Raw genomic sequence first — 18667 nt, 5'->3', positions numbered from 1 at the left:
GGAGGAGCAGGTTGGAGGGACTCTCGGAAGTGCTGTTGTGGCGGCGTCCGCGGATGAAAGTTAAGTAATGGGGTTTATAGTTGCTTGCAGTTGGCGGTGGGTAGGTTGTCGGTCGCGGCGGTCGGGCCCCGGCGGTTGTCAGCGATGGACGCTAGCCAATTGCTGTAAGCACAGTCTAGATACTGTAACTATATACACTATGTACATTGGTGATAGATCTGTACTATCACAGTGATATACGTACAATTTGTTTGAAATTAGGTCTGGACAAATTTCAAATGGCTTTTTTAAATTAGCGTTAGGAGTAGCAAGGACGTGTGCTGCAATTACGTGGAAAGATCAAATAGAATTTGATTTACAAAGATGACATTCAAAATTGAGATCTCGTATTCCTTTAGAGAACAAAACATAATTTGAGAGATAAATATTTTATTTTTAGGAGGGGTTGGAGCCTTTATTTGGATTCAATGGATTTAAAATTGATAAGATCTGGACCTGGATATGGCAGGATCCCCCCCCCCCATTACACGATGATTAATTATGGTATTTTTGGTTATTTCTCCTCAACTTTCCTTATTTTTAGGGGTTAGTTGGGTTATTAGAGGTTGGGTTAGGATTTTGGGAGGGGGGGATGATTAGATTAAGGGGTAGGGGAGGTGTAGAGGGGAGTGATATTTCTTTATTTAATTGTATAAACCATGTTTGTTTTGATGATCCATTTTGTCAAATTACTTTGTATGATCATGGTTGTTAAATTTTAAATAAAATATTCAACAATAAAAAATGAGATTGCTAGGTTCTTGATTGCCAGGGCATTCAAAAGTTATGTGGAGAAGACCAGGCAGTGAGGCCAAGTGTGAAAATGGATCAGCCTGTAGAAATAAATCTGTTGTGAACTATGTTGATTCATTTCAACACTGTTTCAGGTTATCAATGCAAGAGAAGAGCTCTCCCTTGCTTCCCATTATCCATACATTCGCCTATTCCAAGCTGGATTGAAGGAGTCGTTTGAAGAACAAAATGATCTGGATAGCATTTCTGTGCAGTGGTCATCCCCCACAGCAGGTAGGAGCAGCTCTCCCTGGATGGGATGTTACCTCTACACCTCTTTGCCACTAACTTCCTCATCGCAGCAGAGTTATTTCATAAAATACTTAGTCTTAATTCCTCATCCATGCCAGTAACACCTTGCCTAATTTCCCTGATTTCTCAAATTATTTATTAACCTACTCTTGTATATCTCCAGTGATCGACCCTCCCATGTAAGCGTTAAGAAGGATGTAGACGCATGCTAAATTTTGAAAGGAATAAGTAAGATAGAAGCAAGGATGTTGTTTCCACTGGTAGGTGAAACTCGATCTTGGGGACAAAGCCTCAAGATTCAGGGAAATAGAAGAAAGAGATGAGGAAGAACTGCTTCTCCCAACAAGGAGTAAATCTGGGGAACTCTTAGCCCAATGAAGTGGTTGAGGTTGCCTTATTAAATGCATTTAAGACATGGTTGGATTTCTTTTTTTTAAAGACTTTATTTAAAATTTTTATAACATGAATACAATAAAGAATTACATTTAAAGAAAAATAGAAAAAAAATTTTAAAAGGTATGATTACAATATTACATCAGAAAACTACACAAAATAACCCCCCCCCCACCGTTAATTGTAACACAATATTAATAGTCTAACAAAATTAGTCCAATCCTCCCCCCAAAATAAAGAGTGAAGAGTTAATAAAATTGACAATATTATATATAAAAAAAATACCCACTTACAAAAAAAGAGATAAAACTTAACCTAAAAAAATTCTAACAACAACAAAAAAAATTGTCAATACTAAAATATCACACTTAAACATATATTTAAATCAAACTTAAATGCATATAATTAGCAAACGGAGTCCACTTTAACTTATAAAAAGACATCTTATCCTGAATTGAAAAAGATATCCTTTCCATAGTCAAACAAAATTTCATTTCCAAATACCACTTATCTAAAGTTAGTATATTTCTATCTTTCCAAGTAAGTGCGATACATTTCTTAGCCACAACTAAAGCTAAATAAATAAATGAAATCTGATAATCCTCTAAACCGAAATCGATTAATGATTGCATGTTCCCTAATAAAAATATATCGGGATCTAATACAAGATGGATATTATATAAACTGTTAAAAACAGATTGAATACCTTTCCAAAACTGTTGCAATCGATCACAAAGCCAAACAGTATGCAAAAAAGTATTGGCCGTCTGATCACATCGAAAACAAGAATCCAACTTACTAAAACCAAATTTTTTAAATTTCTCCGGCATTAAATATAGCTGATGAATAAAATTATAATTAATCATCGCTAGTCTAGCATTAATTAATTTCCGAATACTATTCTGACAAATTTCCATCCAAGCTTCTTCAGCTATTTTATGTCCTAAATCTTTTTCCCATTTCAACTTATCTTTATCCCAGTCTTTTTTTACTATCAATTTCTTGTAAAATACAATACAAATCAGATATATATCCCTTTTTTGGTATTGAAAGTACATATTCTTCAAAACTAGTTTCAGGCAATAAAATCATATGTCGACCACATAACTGTTTTACAAAAGATTTTAATTGATAATATACGAATATAGAATTTGCACTAATACCATATTGATTTCTGATGAATAGGGGAATTAAGGTGTAAGAGGAACAAGTTGTGTTGATGTGTTGTCTACGTAAGCAATCAAAACATATTTCATTCTTCTTTAAAAAGGTCAATTTCTTATCGTTCAATTTTTTTTCTCCAATTGTGAACAATTTTCTAAAGCATATTTATATTAGCAAGACAAACAGCTTTTCTGAACAGTCTGATCTTTTTCCTTTGTTTCTTTGTTTTTTCTTGTGCTTGAATCTGACACTTTGGTTTCTGTTGAGACGATGATTTGGACCTTTACATCTTTAGGAACTATTGAAGTATCCTTAATATTTCTAAATGCTGGTATGGTGTAAACATGCACGTGCCATTCCAAATATTGTACAACATCCACAAAAGTGGCGTCCCTTTCAGGAAGAATCTTAAGCTCTGCATCCTTGGTTCTCCTTAAATCCCTCAGCTTATAAGGTAATTTATTGACAATAATCGACAAATTAGCAAGCAAATTCAGCTCTTGCAAATGTACACTACTTCCCATTGCCTTACAACATCCTCTCGAAAGAGTGCGTATGCTTTAGCCTTTGCGTCCTCTAATTTTATTGCTGGCCAAGAAAGAATCTTATCTGTGTGGGCCCTTGCGATCTTGTGTTCATCAACATAATGATAATGCAATCATTCTTTCACCTTTAAAACCTTGATCTGGCTCCATATATTGGCAACTTGTGACTAACCTGTCGTCCAGTAAACTGTTCCAGGTAATACAGATGATCTTTGTAGTTTTTGGTATTACTTTCACATCAGATATTGTAATATTTTACAAGCCCAAAGGACCCTAAAACCCAGCAGCAACAGATATGCACCACGACAAGAAGTTAGTTAAACAAAAGTTGTTTTTAATCATCTTTAAACATGAAAATAGAATCAAACTTTAACTTATCACTATTAACTAACCCAACTTAACCCACTTTTAATTCTAAGCACATGTGTGTGTAAATTGAAGAAAAGTTCTTTGATTCACAGTTCAATCTCACTTTTCATTCTTCCAAGTTCACTGGTTGCAGGCAATTCTTATACTGTGCACAGAATTTAACATGTATAAAGTTAATCAGGTCTTGGTGCTTGAAAGATAAATGTTTACCGCTCAGGAAGGTTCTTGTAGGTTTGCAGAGAAAGATGTGTTGTTCCAGGATTTCCACAACTGAGGTACCGCCATTAGTCACCTCAATGTCTTGCTGCTTCTGTTTCAATTCCAACAAGCTTCTCCTGCTTGTTTCAACTGTGTGCCTCTCTCTCTCCATCTGAGATTCCAACTACCAGCCACATGTCCTTCTTTCACTCACTTGCAAAACCCCCTCCTTCTCCAGCAAACAGAAGGAGTCAGTCTTCTTCTCCCATCGGTTCTTTTGAGTAAACAAAACCTCTCAATGACCTCTGAGTAAGCACTTTGCAGAGAGGTCAAAAACCTTGCAAAAAAAAAGTCTAAAACAGATAGTCTGACTCTGGTTCTTCTTCAAAGACAATAGTCTATTAATTTCATGACATAATTTCAATTAGCAACTACTTGTGAAATGTGCATAGCATTCTACATAGTTTCTGTAAAGTCACTTAAAATGAATTCTTCAGTATTTTAAATAAGATATGTTTGAAAGTATGTGTATGTATGTAACCTTCTCTCATTTTACCAATTTATCTCCCAAATACATTCCCAAACATTCCATCACAAATGGATCTCCATTAAAAACTGGAAATTTCTTCTTAGGTAAATAATATTTCCCTGTTGTTGCGTTAATATAACAGAAATTTCATTTTGTTTTGCTATGAGTGATAATATATTGTCTTATCCACCATGGCTTGTGACTGGTTGTCTTGTTGTGAATGGAACATACGGAACTTGAGCTGGTGCCATAGGTGAAGGGCCCTGAGTTGTAAGTGATGCCATTGATGGGGATCCTGAAGTGCAAGTTGATGAAGTAGATAAAGAAAATGTGGTCAAAAAATATTCATGGCTTTTATTAGCAGAAACTTATAGTCCAATAATGAAAGACAATGGGTGCATACGCAGTTATATCCAAGGGGAGTGTCTTTAATGGTAGAGATAATGCACAGCCAATGTTAGTACAGCAAGGCTTGCCAGAGGGGAGTCAGGCAGCTTGGTAGAGATTTACTACAGATTCTTGAGTTGTAACTGATGGCATTGATGGGGATCCTTGGTATGTAAGTGATGAGATTGGTGGAGCTCCTAGACTTATTGCTGGTTCTTGAGCAATATGAAGAGACATCAATTGTTAAGTATGATCAACTTGCATGGTTGAACCTGGTTGAAATGCTCTCGTTTTAGTAAGATTCATAAATTTTGCACTCGGAAAAGATAGAATGTCACTAGCCCTTTCCACAAGGTTAGTCATTGACATTCGAACACTGGCAGCACCATCCATAGCTCCTTGCTTGAGTGTACTTGATTCTTGTGACTGCGGTACCCATTGATCTGCTGGAATGTTAGGTGCAAACCCCTTCGGTATTTCATTTTGAGCGATAGATCTTGCAAAACCCTGAGATTATGCTTTTACTTTGCCCATCTTCATAGTATATTGTTCCTCAAGATCTAGTCTTTTTCTTTTCTCTCTTTAATAATCTTTTTCATTCTTCTTGTGGAATCTTCATTTCAGCTTCTTCATCTTATTGGGCAGATCTTTTTCTCCAACCCCTCGCGTTGGGCACAGATGGTAGGCAAGTCTGCTGGCGCCTTAGCATGCATAGCTGATATGCTTGAATCACGTGAAGTTATACTTGCTTTAGATGCCTTTGAAGATATTCCTATGCTTATAACCCTAGAAATACTATCATCAGGATTCACATCTGAACTTTCAGATACTGCTAATTGAGTCTCTATCTTCAGCATTTCGCTCGATATACACCAGTGGGGTTTTGCAACATCCATTCATCTCTTTCAGTTCCACTATCGTTTAAACCAGCTAATGAGGTCTGCAGTGCCTTATCGAGTCTTCTTGCTTTGTAGTTGAAGCCGCTTCTTCACTGGTGACTGGCTCCAATCTCCTGCCAAGCGTTGTTGATCCGCCTTGCTGGCTCAACTCATGATCAAACAGTTCTTTGGGAGGAGCTGTTGGCTTGAGGTCTTTAGCCCGATGAGACTACTACTTCTCCATCTTGGGATCTTCACACTGTGACAGAGTATATAGATATGTTTTTGAGAGATACATTGGGAAAGGTTTCTTAGAGTAGGTTACATACAAACACTTTAAAACAGATCTTACTTGAAATACTGGAGCTCTGCTAATGTTAGACTTATCGGCTCCACAGCTTTTGCAAGAGCTTTGGGGGGTGCCCAAGAGACAACAGATGAAAGATCTTGTTGGAGCCGCAGTTTGTCTGGAGCTGTTCTAAGAGGGTCATGTGGTTTTGCAAGTAAACAGGCTTTCTCTCAGAGAGAGAGACACACACACACACACACACACACACACACACACACACACACACACACACACACACACACACACACACACACACACACACACACACACACACACACACAGATTACTTCTACAGTGCTACAGCCAGCAACAGCAGCTGGGACTGGAACAGGACAAGCTGGCAAGCTTGTGGAAGATGGGTTGTAAGTGCTTGATTCATCCTGGTCGAAGCCCTTGAGGTTCATGCGAGAGGAGAGGACAGGCTGTCTAATGTTTCACTTGGAATAAGAGAAACAAAAAGGAACTCTGAGATGACCTGAAAGAAAGAGGTTATCATCTGGAGAACTCTGATGGGGCAAGTTTTATCAGCAAGACATTGAGGTGACTGATGGTGGTACCTCAGTTGTGGAAATCCTGGAACAACACATCTCTCTCTGCAAACCTACAAGAACCATCCTGAATGGTAACCATTTATTTTTCAAGAACCAAAGCCTGGTGAACTTTATAAATTATGTGCACAATATAAGAATTGCCTGCAACCATTGAACTTGGTGGAATGAGAAGTGAGATTGGACTGTGAACAAAATAACTTTTCTGAACTTACACACACATTACATACACATGCGCGTAGAGTAGAAGGGGGTTAAGTTAGGTTAAGTAAGTCAATAGTGATGTTAAAGTTTGATTCTATTTTCATGTTTAAAGATAGACGGGAGCAATATGTTGAAATATCGGGTTATAAAATTAATTGGGAAAAAGGGAGATAATGCCTCTAACTGAAATGGATTATTTCTTGTGTTGGCATATTGAAATTTAAGTGGTCAGATCAGATTAAGTATTTAGGAGTTAAGATAGATGACAATTATTATCATTTATACTAATTACTTGCCTTTGTTGTCTAAAATTAAATATGATTTGAATCAGTGGAAAGATCTATTACATTAATAGGATGTGTTAATTGTATTAAAATAAATATTTTTCCTTTAATTCAATATCTCTTTCAGTCTATTTCTTGTAAGATTCCTTAAAATTTTTAAAGACTTAACTGTTTTAGTGAGAAAGTTTTTATGGAAAGATAAAATGGTAAGGGTATCATTACATAAATTAACTTGGAAATATGCACCTGTGGTTGTAACGTTCCGAAGCCCGGCAGCTTCAACACTATGGCATTGATTGTAGATTGGTCCTCCATTGTCGGGTCCAAAGCACTAATTGGACCAATTGGGGTCGCCACTGCAGAAAGAAGACTCTCACAGAAAGGGAATGGAATTGACACTGACTTTATTGGGCTGCAGCTCTGCCTTTTATAGGCAGCTGCCACGTCACCACTGGGGTGTGGCTTGAGTGGGGCTGGCTGCTGATTTGCGTCCTGGATGCGTGGGCCCAGATTGGATTCCCTGCTATCCACTGGCACTGATTGGTCGATTCAACCTCTATTCCTGCGGCCTATGGAAGTGGGTATTTCATCCCACGTGTAGTTTGCTTGATCGCCATGTTCAACTGCCGTTTCCTGTATTGGCTCGCAGAGCAAGCTACTACACTATCAGTAAGTGGGTATCCTGCCTTGATCTCACAAAAAAAATAATCGCAGTCTTGTATAGGATTTCACGAATGTACTCTAACAATAATTCTGAAATTGAAATTGAAATCTCATTGCAGTGCAGAGTTACCAGGATGTTGCCAATCAGGAAGAAAGTCTTGTGAGGCAAGGTTAGCAGAGCTAGGGCTTTTCTCTTTGGAGCGAAGAAGGATGAGAGGTAACTTAATAGAGGTCTACAATATTCTGAGACATAGATAAACTGGACAGCTGGTACCTTTTTCCCCAGGGCGTGAGTAGCAAACACCAGAGGATATCTGTGCAAAGTGATGGGAGAAATGTTTAGGGGAGACATGTATTTTGGACAGAAAGTAATGTGCGCTTGGAATGGTGGATATCACAGTGTCAATTAAATTAACTGCCAGTTTTACACCCCAGGGATTGCTCACTTTGCTACCCTCTTCCTTTTTAAGTAATCATATTTCTGTATTTTAAAATTATTTTCTAGTTTTCCCTCATAATAGTGAAAATCCAGAAAAAAATATGCCAATGCTAGAAGTATAAAATAAAAATGAAAATTTTCTTCAGTTGAGAGCATAATCTGGGGGAAGAGAAACATTAACTGACAGAGTTTTCAACTTGCAACATTATTTCTGTTTCTTTTCCCCATGAGCTACTGAGAATTTATAGTTTTATTTGTTCAAAATCAATTTTCTAACTTTTTAGTTTTTCTTTTGCTTCAGTTTTATGGTATGTGACTAGCTTTTCTTCTTTGTATGGTCTAGACTTTTTTTTAACTTTAATACTTTTTCTTGACCACCTCTGATAACCGTGGATGGTTTGTATTCCCATTGAATCCTCTCGCTAATTGGGATAAATTTCTATTGGAGAAATTTAATTATCTGCTGATTAATTATCTGCTTACGTGCTGGAGAAACTCAGCAGCTCCCACAACGTCCACAGATATATAACTCGTGTTTCAGGCCTGGAACATTCGTCAAGCTATGGAGAGCAACTGTCAATGCAGTGCAGGTATCTGAGATCTTTGAGGGCCAAACTGGAAGGCCTGGAAACTGAGCTGGAAACCAAGTGGCACAAGATGGAAGTGGAGGCAAGCTGCCAGGAAGGACATAGAGCTGTATAAGTGAGTCTGGGTAAGTACATGGTCGTAAAGCTTGAGAGCAGCAGTGACAGAGGCTCTCACAGAGCTCCTTTTGAAGAGAGGAGAACTTCTTCAGGTTAGGGCTTCCTTAGAGCCCCAAATTGTTCGGCATATAGCCACTGTGTTTCTCCAGCACGTTAGAGTATTAACTTCAATCACAGCATTTGCAGACTTTCTTGTTTCACTTAAATATTTGCTATTGCTTATCCACTGACCTTTCCTATGATATATTTCAAATTCCTGTATGTCAACATCTCTGAGGATCTGTCCTGGAGCCTCCATGTTGATGCATTCACAAAGAAGACTCATCAGTGGCTATACTTTGTGAGGTGTCCAAGGAAATTCGATATGTCACTGAAGACTTGTAAACCTCTACAGGTGCACCATGGAGAGCATTCCGGCTGGTTGCATCACTGCCTGGTATGGAGGTGCCAACTCTCAGGATAACAATAAACTCCAGAGGGTTGTAACTCAGCCTGCGACATCATAGACACCAGACTTCACCAAATCGAGGACATCTACATGAGGCCATATCATTTTTTTTTAAAAAAAGCAGCTTTTCTCCTCAAAGACCCCCATCACCCAGGCCATGTCCTCTTCACCCTGCTACCATCAGGATAAAGGTATATGAGCCTAAAGACAAGCACCCAACAACACAAGGACAGCTTCTTCCCCGCTGCCATCAGATTCCTGAATAATATTGTAAGATGATTATAATGTGAATGTTTGCACTATAATGCTGCCACAAAAACCTAAATTCTGATTCTGCCTTGCAACAGAGGTAGGTTAGTTAGTTGATTGACATTGTTTATTTGTTGAATCCTAGAAATTCTTGGCAATGGCAACTTCACCTGGTTCTCAGCTGTTTGCTGGTTGTTTGGCCGATACCTCTATGACAAACTACAGTACCCTATTGGCTTGGTAGCATCGTGCTGGGGAGGCACACCCATCGAGGCTTGGTCTTCCAAAAGAGTCCTCAGCAGGTGTGGACTTCCTATGAAGTAAGTTTGCTGCTTACCTTTTTAATATGCTTTTGGTTTGCTATTTCTGCTGCAGTTAAATAGTTCTGAATCCATTTCAAATAAATCACTACATTTTCACACCAAAGTAGATGATAAAAGTTGGAACATCAGAGACAATTGATCCAAATCTTTGATAGTATACAATGTCAGCCACGAAAAAGCAGCTGGCAACACACATGCATGCTTCAAGTAGAAGCTGTGCAGTACTTTGTAGCCCCTTGTATCCAGGTCCTAAGCACTGTCTTCTTTGGGGGCCACTTCACTATCTTGGGTTATGTCAAAGGATTAAATGAAATTAAAGCCAGAGCTGACCATTTTCCCCCTTAATCCTGCTTCTGCGTGAAGAAATTTCTCTTCATTTCAGTTCTAAATGGACCCCTTGTTCTGAGACTGACTGACTCCTCAGTTTCAGACATCTTCCCCAGGGGATATTCTTCATTATCTAACCTGCATGTTTCACAGAGCTCACCTCTGACATTTTGAAACTGGATGTTGTGGAGGCTCAGCCTGCTCACTTCTTCTCTCCTTGTGTGAAGAACGAGCCTGGTGAACCTTTGCTGCATCCTTTCCATAGCAAGAATACTCCAGGTCTGGATGCCCAAAGCTTTAGATAATTGATCATTGATCAGATTGTGACCATGGCAACCCCAGCCTTTATCTAGCCATCTGTTCTAACCTTCTCTGCAACTTAAAGCCAACATTAATGACAGGCTTTGATTACAGGAGCGTTACCTTTGTTTAGTGCTTTGGTGAGACAGCTCCTTGTGTATGGTTTTAGTCACTACAACAGGATCAGAAAGAGGACTGGGGGGGGCGGGGGGGGGGGGAGAGAGTCACGTGATGGAGTAGTGGCCGGTCGGGTAGAACCAGTCCTCTCCAGAAAAAAAGCGGAGAAAAAGCAGAGCTCAACAAACATAAAACTCAGGAAATAGAAGATAAAGTTACAGAGAAGAGCCAGAAGAACAACAGAAAAAAAAGGAAAATCACGGGAGAAGAAAGAAGAAGGCCTTACCTGCACGCGGGAGCGAGAAGCTACAGTGGTGAAGAGCAGCCGATCTCCGAAGTTGATGAGTGCCCAGCAAAGTCGCAACCTCCCGACAGGTGGACTTCAAAAATGGCTCTCGGAGCCAAACAAAAGTGCTCCAATGCGCAGTGCACAATCAAAAGACAGTGAATACCGGCAGGAGGGGAGCTTGGCCAAGGAGCAGGCAGCAACAGCACGACCAGCTGAGAGATGCCCAACATCGGGGGGGGGGGGGGGGGGCTCAGCTGGAGGAAACCTACAAACAAGAAAAACAAAATAACGAGAAAGAAAGAATCGAGGGGCCAGAAGAGGGAGAATGGAGACAGGGTGATCGACGACGAGATGATATACAGCAGGAGGCCCAGCAGACAGATGGCCTGCAACCGGAGGCCCAACAGCAAGATGCCCAGCAAGAGGAGGCCCGACAAAGGCATAGAAGTAACTCATCAGAAAGAGCAGAAGAGACACAGATACAAAGAAGAGAAGAAGACACAACACAGGTACAGACATAGAAGAAGAGGAGGAAGAAGACCAAGATCTTCAGAGGGAAAAAAAAGGTAAATGGATAAAATAGAGATACAGCCTTTTTTGAAGAGAAAATTAGGTCATTAAAAGAATGGTTATCATTAGAATTTAGTGCAATTAAAAGAAAAATGAAAAGAGCAGAAGATAAAATGCAAAGTTTAGAACTGGTCATGAGAGAAGTAGGGAAAAGAGTAGAAAATGTGGAGGAATGGGAAACAGCTGTAGAAATGGAAGTAAATGATTTAAGAGAAAAATTGGAAGAAAGTGACAAAAAAATTAAAGAGACACAAGAGTTATTATCTCAGAAAATTAATAAGTTGTAAAACTACAGTAGGCGAAACAACATAAAAATAGTGGGTCTGAAGGAGGATGTAGGAGGTGCAGACATGAAGGAATTTATAAAAGGGTGGATCCCGAAAGTTTTGGGAATGACAGATTTGTATGAAGAAATAGAAAGGTCACACAGAGCATTAGCTCCGAAACCACAGGCACATCAAAATCCAAGATCCATCTTAATAATGTACTAATATAAAGTAATAAATAATGTGTATATATAAAGATCTAAAGATGGAAAAGAGAAGAGAAAGGAAGGAAGGAAGAAGGGGGAAAAAAGAGAGAGCTTTGTTATATGTATAGAAATACAGTGTTTTCTGCAGGGGGGATGGGGAGGGGGAGAGAATAACCGTCACTGCAAAATCAGTTGATAGTTGCGAGTAAGATCGCAAACCAAATAGAAAGGGGAGTTGTTGCCCGGCAAGGGATAAGGGGCAACTCAAGGTGGGGGGGGGGGGGCGGCTTTCATTTGGGGTTAAGGTGTTATTGGTTGTGGGGATTGTTGGAGTATTTTATGTTACAAGTGTGTTGTCATACATTGAGATTAAAAAGGGACATTTAAAAGACAATAATGGATAAAAAGGGGTGGAGGTGGCAAGGAGACGGAAAAGAGGTGTAAACAAGATACAAGATGGCCACGTTGAACTATATGACTAAACGTTAATGGAATACATAACAACATTTAAAGGAAGAGGCTATTAAGTTTACTGGAAAAAAAAATAAAAGAAAGATATAGCATTTTTGCAGGAAATGCATCTAACCGAGGTGGAACATAACAAATTGAAGTGAGACTGGGTAGGACACGTAGCGGCAGCATCATATAATTCAAAGGCTAGAGGTATAGCCATATTAGTTAACAAAAATGTACCAATCAAGATAGAGGAGGAAATAACAGATCCAGTGGGGAGATCTTCTTCTTTTTCTTTGGCTTGGCTTCGCGGACGAAGATTTATGGAGGGAGTAAAATGTCCACGTCAGCTGCAGGCTCGTTTGTGGCTGACAAGTCCAATGCGGGGCAGGCAGACACGGTTGCAGCGGTTGCAGGGGAAAATTGGTTGGTTGGGGTTGGGTGTTGGGTTTTTCCTCCTTTGCCTTTTGTCAGTGAGGTGGGCTCTGCGGTCTTCTTCAAAGGAGGTTGCTGCCCGCCAAACTGTGAGGCACCAAGATGCACGGTTTGAGGCGATATCAGCCCACTGGCGGTGGTCAATGTGGCAGGCACCAAGAGATTTATTTAGGCAGTCCTTGTACCTCTTCTTTGGTACACCTCTGTCACGGTGGCCAGTGGAGAGCTCGCTATATAACACGATCTTGGGAAGGCGATGGTCCTCCATTCTGGAGACGTGACCTACCCAGTGCAGTTGGATCTTCAGCAGCGTGGATTCGATGCTGTCGGCCTCTGCCATCTCGAGTACTTCGATGTTAGGGATGAAGTCGCTCCAATGAATGTTGAGGATGGAGCGGAGACAATGCTGGTGGAAGCGTTCTAGGAGCCGTAGGTGATGCCGGTAGAGGACCCATGATTTGGAGCCGAACAGGAGTGTGGGTATGACAACGGCTCTGTATACGCTTATCTTTGTGAAGTTTTTCAGTTGGTTGTTTTTCCAGACTCTTTTGTGTAGTCTTCCAAAGGCGCTATTTGCCTTGGCAAGTCTGTTGTCTATATTGTTGTCGATCCTTGCATCTGATGAAATGGTGCAGCCGAGATAGGTAAACTGGTTGACCGTTTTGAGTTTTGTGTGCCCGATGGAGATGTGGGGGGGGCTGGCTGATGGAGGAGCTCAGTTTTCTTCAGGCTGACTTCCAGGCCAATCATTTTGGCAGTTTCCGCAAAACAGCACGTCAAGCGCTGAAGAGCTGGCTCTGAATGGGCAACTAAAGCGGCATCGTCTGTAAAGAGTAGTTCACGGACAAGTTGCTCTTGTGTCTTGGTGTGAGCTTGTAGGCGCCTCAGATTGAAGAGACTGCCATCCGTGCGGTACCGGATGTAAACAGCGTCTTCATTGTTGAGGTCTTTCATGGCTTGGTTCAGCATCGTGCTGAAGAAGATTGAAAAGAGGGTTGGTGCGAGAACGCAGCCTTGCTTCACGCCATTGTTAATGGAGAAGGGTTGCTGTATCTGACCCAACCTTGTTGGTTTTCGTGCAGTTGGATAACCATGTTGAGGAACTTTGGGGGGCATCTGATGCGCTCTAGTATTTGCCAAAGCCATTTCCTGCTCACGGTGTCGAAGGCTTTGGTGAGGTCAACAAAGGTGATGTAGAGTCCTTTGTTTTGTTCTCTGAACTTTTCTTGGAGCTGTCTGAGGGCAAACACCATGTCAGTAGTTCCTCTGTTTGCACGAAAGCCGCACTGAGATTCTGGGAGAACATTCTCGGCGACACTAGGTATTATTCTATTTAGGAGAATCCTAGCGAAGATTTTGCCTGCAATGGAGAGCAGCGTGATTCCCCTGTAGTTTGAACAGGCTGATTTGTCGCCTTTGTTTTTGTACAGGGTGATGATGATGGCATCATGAAGGTCCTGAGGCAGATTTCCTTGGTCCCAACAAAGCTTGAAAAACTCATGCAGTTTGACATGCAGAGTTTTGCCGCCAGCCTTCCAGACCTCTGGGGGGATTCCATCCATACCTGCTGCTTTGCCATTTTTCAGTTCTTCAATTGCCTTGTATGTCTTTTCCCGGGTGAGGACCTCATCCAGCTCTAGCCTTAGGGGCTGTTGAGGGAGCTGGAGCAGGGCGGAATCTTGGACTGAGCGGTTGGCATCTGAAAAGAGATTGGAAGTGTTCTGACCATTGGTTGAGGATGGAGATCTTGTCGCTAAGGAGGACTTTGCCGTCTGAGCTGCGCAGCGGGCTTTGGACTTGGGGTGAGGGGCCGTATACGGCCTTTAGAGCCTCGTAAAAACCCCTGAAGTCGCCAATGTCCGCGCTGTGCTGGGTTCGCTTGGCGACGCTAGTCCACCACTCATTTTGGATCTCCCGGAGTTTGCGCTGAACATGTCTGCATGCGCGACGGAAGGCTTGTTTCTTCTCTGGCCAAGACGGCTTTGTAAGGTGAGCCTGGTGGGCAGCTCGCTTCTTTGCCAGCAGCTCGTGGGTTTCCTGGCTGTTTTCGTCGAACCAGTCCTTGTTTTTCCTGGAGGAGAAGCCCAGTACCTCTTCAGTGGATTGCAGTATGGTAGTCTTCAGCTGATCCCAGAGGGTTTCAGGGGACGAGTCCGTGAGGTGGATTGCATCCTCGAGCTTTGCTTTGAGGTTTGCCTGGAAGTTTCCTCTTACTTCGTCTGACTGCAGGTTTCCAACATTGAACCTCTTTCTGGGGGCTTTACTGTTCCTGGGCTTTGGCTTGAAGTGAAGGTTGAGCTTGCAGCGAACCAGCCGGTGGTCAGTGTGGCATTCCGCGCTGGTCATGACCCTGGTGTGGACCACATCTTTGTGCAGGCCTGAGGACAGGTCCACGTCCTCCCCCTCCACGTCCTCCCCCTCCATGTCCTCCCCCTCCATGTCCTCCCCCTCCACGTCCTCTCCCTCCACGTCCTCCCCCTCCACGTCCTCCCCCTGCACATCCTCCCCCTCAAAAGATGCTCACAAACTCAAGCTAGCATGCTGGAACATCAGAACCATGCTAGACAAGGCTGACCGAACTGAACGTCAGTCTGCCATCATTGCACATGAACTCCTCAGACTTGACATCGACATAGCCGCTCTCAGTGAAGTCCACCTGGCAGATGTAGGCACCCTCAAAGAACGCGGCGCGAGCTACACACTACTGGTCTGGCAAGCCTATGGATGAACAACGCCTATCTGGTGTAGGCTTCATGGTCAAGAACTCCGTTGCCTCCAAACTTGAAAACCTCCCGACAGGCCACTCGAACCGGGTCATGTCCATGCGACTCCTCCTTCAAAACAAGCATCACATCACCCTCATCAGTGTCTATGCTCCAACCCTCCAGGCGGAACCAGCAGAAAAGGACAAGTTCTACACTGACCTGCGCAACCTCATTCAACGCACCCCTACAGCCGACAAGGTTGTCATCCTTGGCGACTTCAACGCTCGCGTCGGCAAAGACTCAGAAACCTGGCCAGGAATCCTGGGCAAGCATGGAGTCGGCAAGTGCAACGACAATGGGCGCCTCCTGTTGGAGCTCTGTGCAGAACTGCGGCTTGTCATTACAAACACCCTTTTTCAGCAGAGGGACAGCCTGAAGACTACCTGGATGCATCCCCGATCCAAACACTGACACCTCCTGGACTACATCCTGGTGCGAGAAAGAGACAAACGTGGGGAGATATGTAATGATAAAGTGTCAGATATACTCAGAATTTTGGAATTTGCTCAATATATATGCATCTAATGAGGAGGATCAAAAATTTATGCAAGCTATTTTTTTGAAGATTGCAGATACACAAGGAAATCTATTGATTAATCTTAATTTGGATCCAATATTGGATAAAACTGGACAAAAGACCTGCAAAAAGAATAAAGTAGCCAAACTTATGGTTAAATCAATTCACGAAATAAAACATGGATATATGGAGGAGGAAGCACCAAAAGAGAAGGAATATTCATATTACTCGAGTAGGCAAAAAAGATACTCAAGGATTGATATGTTTTTGTTGTTGGCTCATATTCAAGGGAGAGTCAGGAAAACTGAGTATTTTCTGATTATTCATAGAACTGGAGGACATCCCACCAAGAACATATAGATGAAGATTAAACTCCATGCTACTTAAAAGGCAGGAATTTAGAGAGTTTATTGAATGCCAAATGAAAACATATTTTGAAATAAACACAGTATCGGTTAAAGATAAATTTATACTATGGGATGCAATGAAAGCCTTCATAAGAAGATAGATAAGTTATATAACTAAGATGAAAAAGGACTACAATCGGGAAATAGAGCAGCTAGAAAGGGAGATAGTAAGTACAAAAAAGGAACTAGTGAAAAGGGATGATATAAAGAAAAAGAGAATTGGTGGACAAAAAATAAAATATGAAACATTACAAATGTACAAGGTGGAGAAGAACAGAATGAAAATAAAGCAAAAGTATTACGAACTGGGAGAAAAAACATAACATATTGGATTGGCATCTTAAAACAGAATAAGCTAAAAGAACTGTATTGGCATCGAGGAAAAATGGACAAACAAATTACATTTAACCCAACAGAGATTAAGGAAAACTTTAAGGAATTTTATGAACAAGTATACCAAACTGAGAATGAGGGGGAAAATTATAAAATAGAAGAGTGTTTAGCTAAAATTGAACTGCCGAAATTGTACGCCTAGGATCAAAACAAACTCATAAAATTGTTGAAAATAGAGGAAGTATAGGATATATTAAAAAAGCTGCCGAACAATAAAACACCAGGAGAGGATGGATTTCCAATAGAATTTTATAAAACATTTAAATAATTATTAATTCCTCCTCTTCTGGAAGTAATGAATCAGGTAGAAGAAAAACAAAACGTAGCAGACTTGTATAAAACAGCAATAATTACAGTAATACCAAAGACGGGGAAGGATCCATTAACACCAGCATCATATAGACCAATATCCTTACTTAACTCAGATTATAAGATAATAGCAAAATTATTAGCAAACAGATTGGCCGATTGTGTACCAAAAATAGTAAAGCAAGATCAAACTAGATTTGTCAAGAAAAGGCGAACAGCGGACAATGTCTGTAAATTTTATTAATTTAATTTATGCAGTTCAAGGGAGTAAAAACCAACGGTGGCAGTTACCTTAAATGCAGAAAAAGCCTTTTATAGGGTGGAGTGGATCTACTTATTTAAAGTGTTACATAAGTTCAATCTACCAGAAAAATATATTAACTGGATTAGAGCATTATATAATGGACCATTGACAAAAGTAGTAGTAAATGGATATGCATCGAACCAATTCAAATTAAGTAGATCAACTAGGCAGGGATGTCCTTTATCCCCCTCATTGTTCGCCTTAGCAATAGAACCATTGGCAGAGCTGATTAAAAAAAGAAAAGGGATAAAAATAAAGGAGAAGCAGTATAAAATCAATTTATTTGCCGATGACATCATTGTATACCTAACAACAGAACCAGAGAAATCAATAAAAGAACTACATAAGAAATTGGAGAAATATCGGGGTATAAGGTCAACGCAAATAAAAGTGAAGTGATGCCAATGAGTAATGCGGAACATACAGAACTTAAAAAAGAATCTCCATTTAAATGGCAAACACAAGCATCAGGATAGACAATATCTTAAACCACTTGTACAAATTAAATTATCAGTCATTAATAAAGAAATTACAGGAAGACTTAGAACATTGAAAAGAATTACCGCTAACGTTGATAGGGAGGGTGAACTGCATTAAAATGAATGCGTTCCCAAGGATGCAATACTTATTTCAAACGTTACCAATACCCTTAACAGAGAAATTGTTTGTTGACAGGATTTCAAGGTTTGAGTTACAGGGAAAGGTTGTGCAGACTGGGGCTTTTTTCTCTGGAGCGTAGAAGATTGAGAGGGGACTTGATAGAGGTGTTTAAGATTTTAAAAGGGACAGACAGAGTAAACGTGGATCGGCTTTTTCAATTAAGAGTGGGGGAGATTCAAACTAGAGGGCATGGTTTAAGATTGAAGGGGGAAAATTATAAGGGGAACATGAGGGGAAATTTCTTTATGCAAAGGGTGGTGGCGATGTGGAATGAGCTTCCGACAGACGTGGTTGAGGCAGGATCATTGGTTACATTTAAGGAAAGACTAGATAGTTACATGGATAGGAGAGGACTGGAGGGGTATGGACCGGGTGCTGGTCAGTGGGACTAGGAGGGTGGGGATTGGTTACGGCACGGTAGGGCCGAACTGGCCTGTTCTGTGCTGTAAGTGGTTATATGGTTAACTAAGGAGAATAATAATGAAATTATTGTCGAAATTGGGGAAACAGAGGGTCTTCTTCTTCTTCTTCTTTGGCTTGGCTTCGCGGACGAAGATTTATGGAGGAGGTTAAAAGTCCACGTCAGCTGCAG

At 41.0% G+C, this 18667-nt stretch overlaps 1 protein-coding gene across 4 annotated transcripts in view; it reads left to right on the top strand.

The window, feature by feature from the left end:
- siae (sialic acid acetylesterase) overlaps window positions 1–18667 on the top strand; it is a 100380-nt gene that overhangs the window by 29096 nt on the left and 52617 nt on the right. For all 4 annotated transcript variants that reach the window (XM_069908630.1, XM_069908633.1, XM_069908634.1 and 1 more), the window contains 2 exons: window positions 927–1065; window positions 9580–9754. In XM_069908630.1, the coding sequence (XP_069764731.1) occupies window positions 927–1065; window positions 9580–9754 (314 nt within the window). The remainder of the gene's footprint in view (window positions 1–926; window positions 1066–9579; window positions 9755–18667) is intronic.

The sequence above is a fragment of the Narcine bancroftii genome, chromosome 13 (assembly GCF_036971445.1).
Source record: "Narcine bancroftii isolate sNarBan1 chromosome 13, sNarBan1.hap1, whole genome shotgun sequence".
NCBI lineage: Eukaryota > Metazoa > Chordata > Chondrichthyes > Torpediniformes > Narcinidae > Narcine > Narcine bancroftii.
The sequence above is the reverse complement of the archived record's forward strand: the minus strand, read 5'-3'. Positions and strand labels throughout refer to the sequence as shown.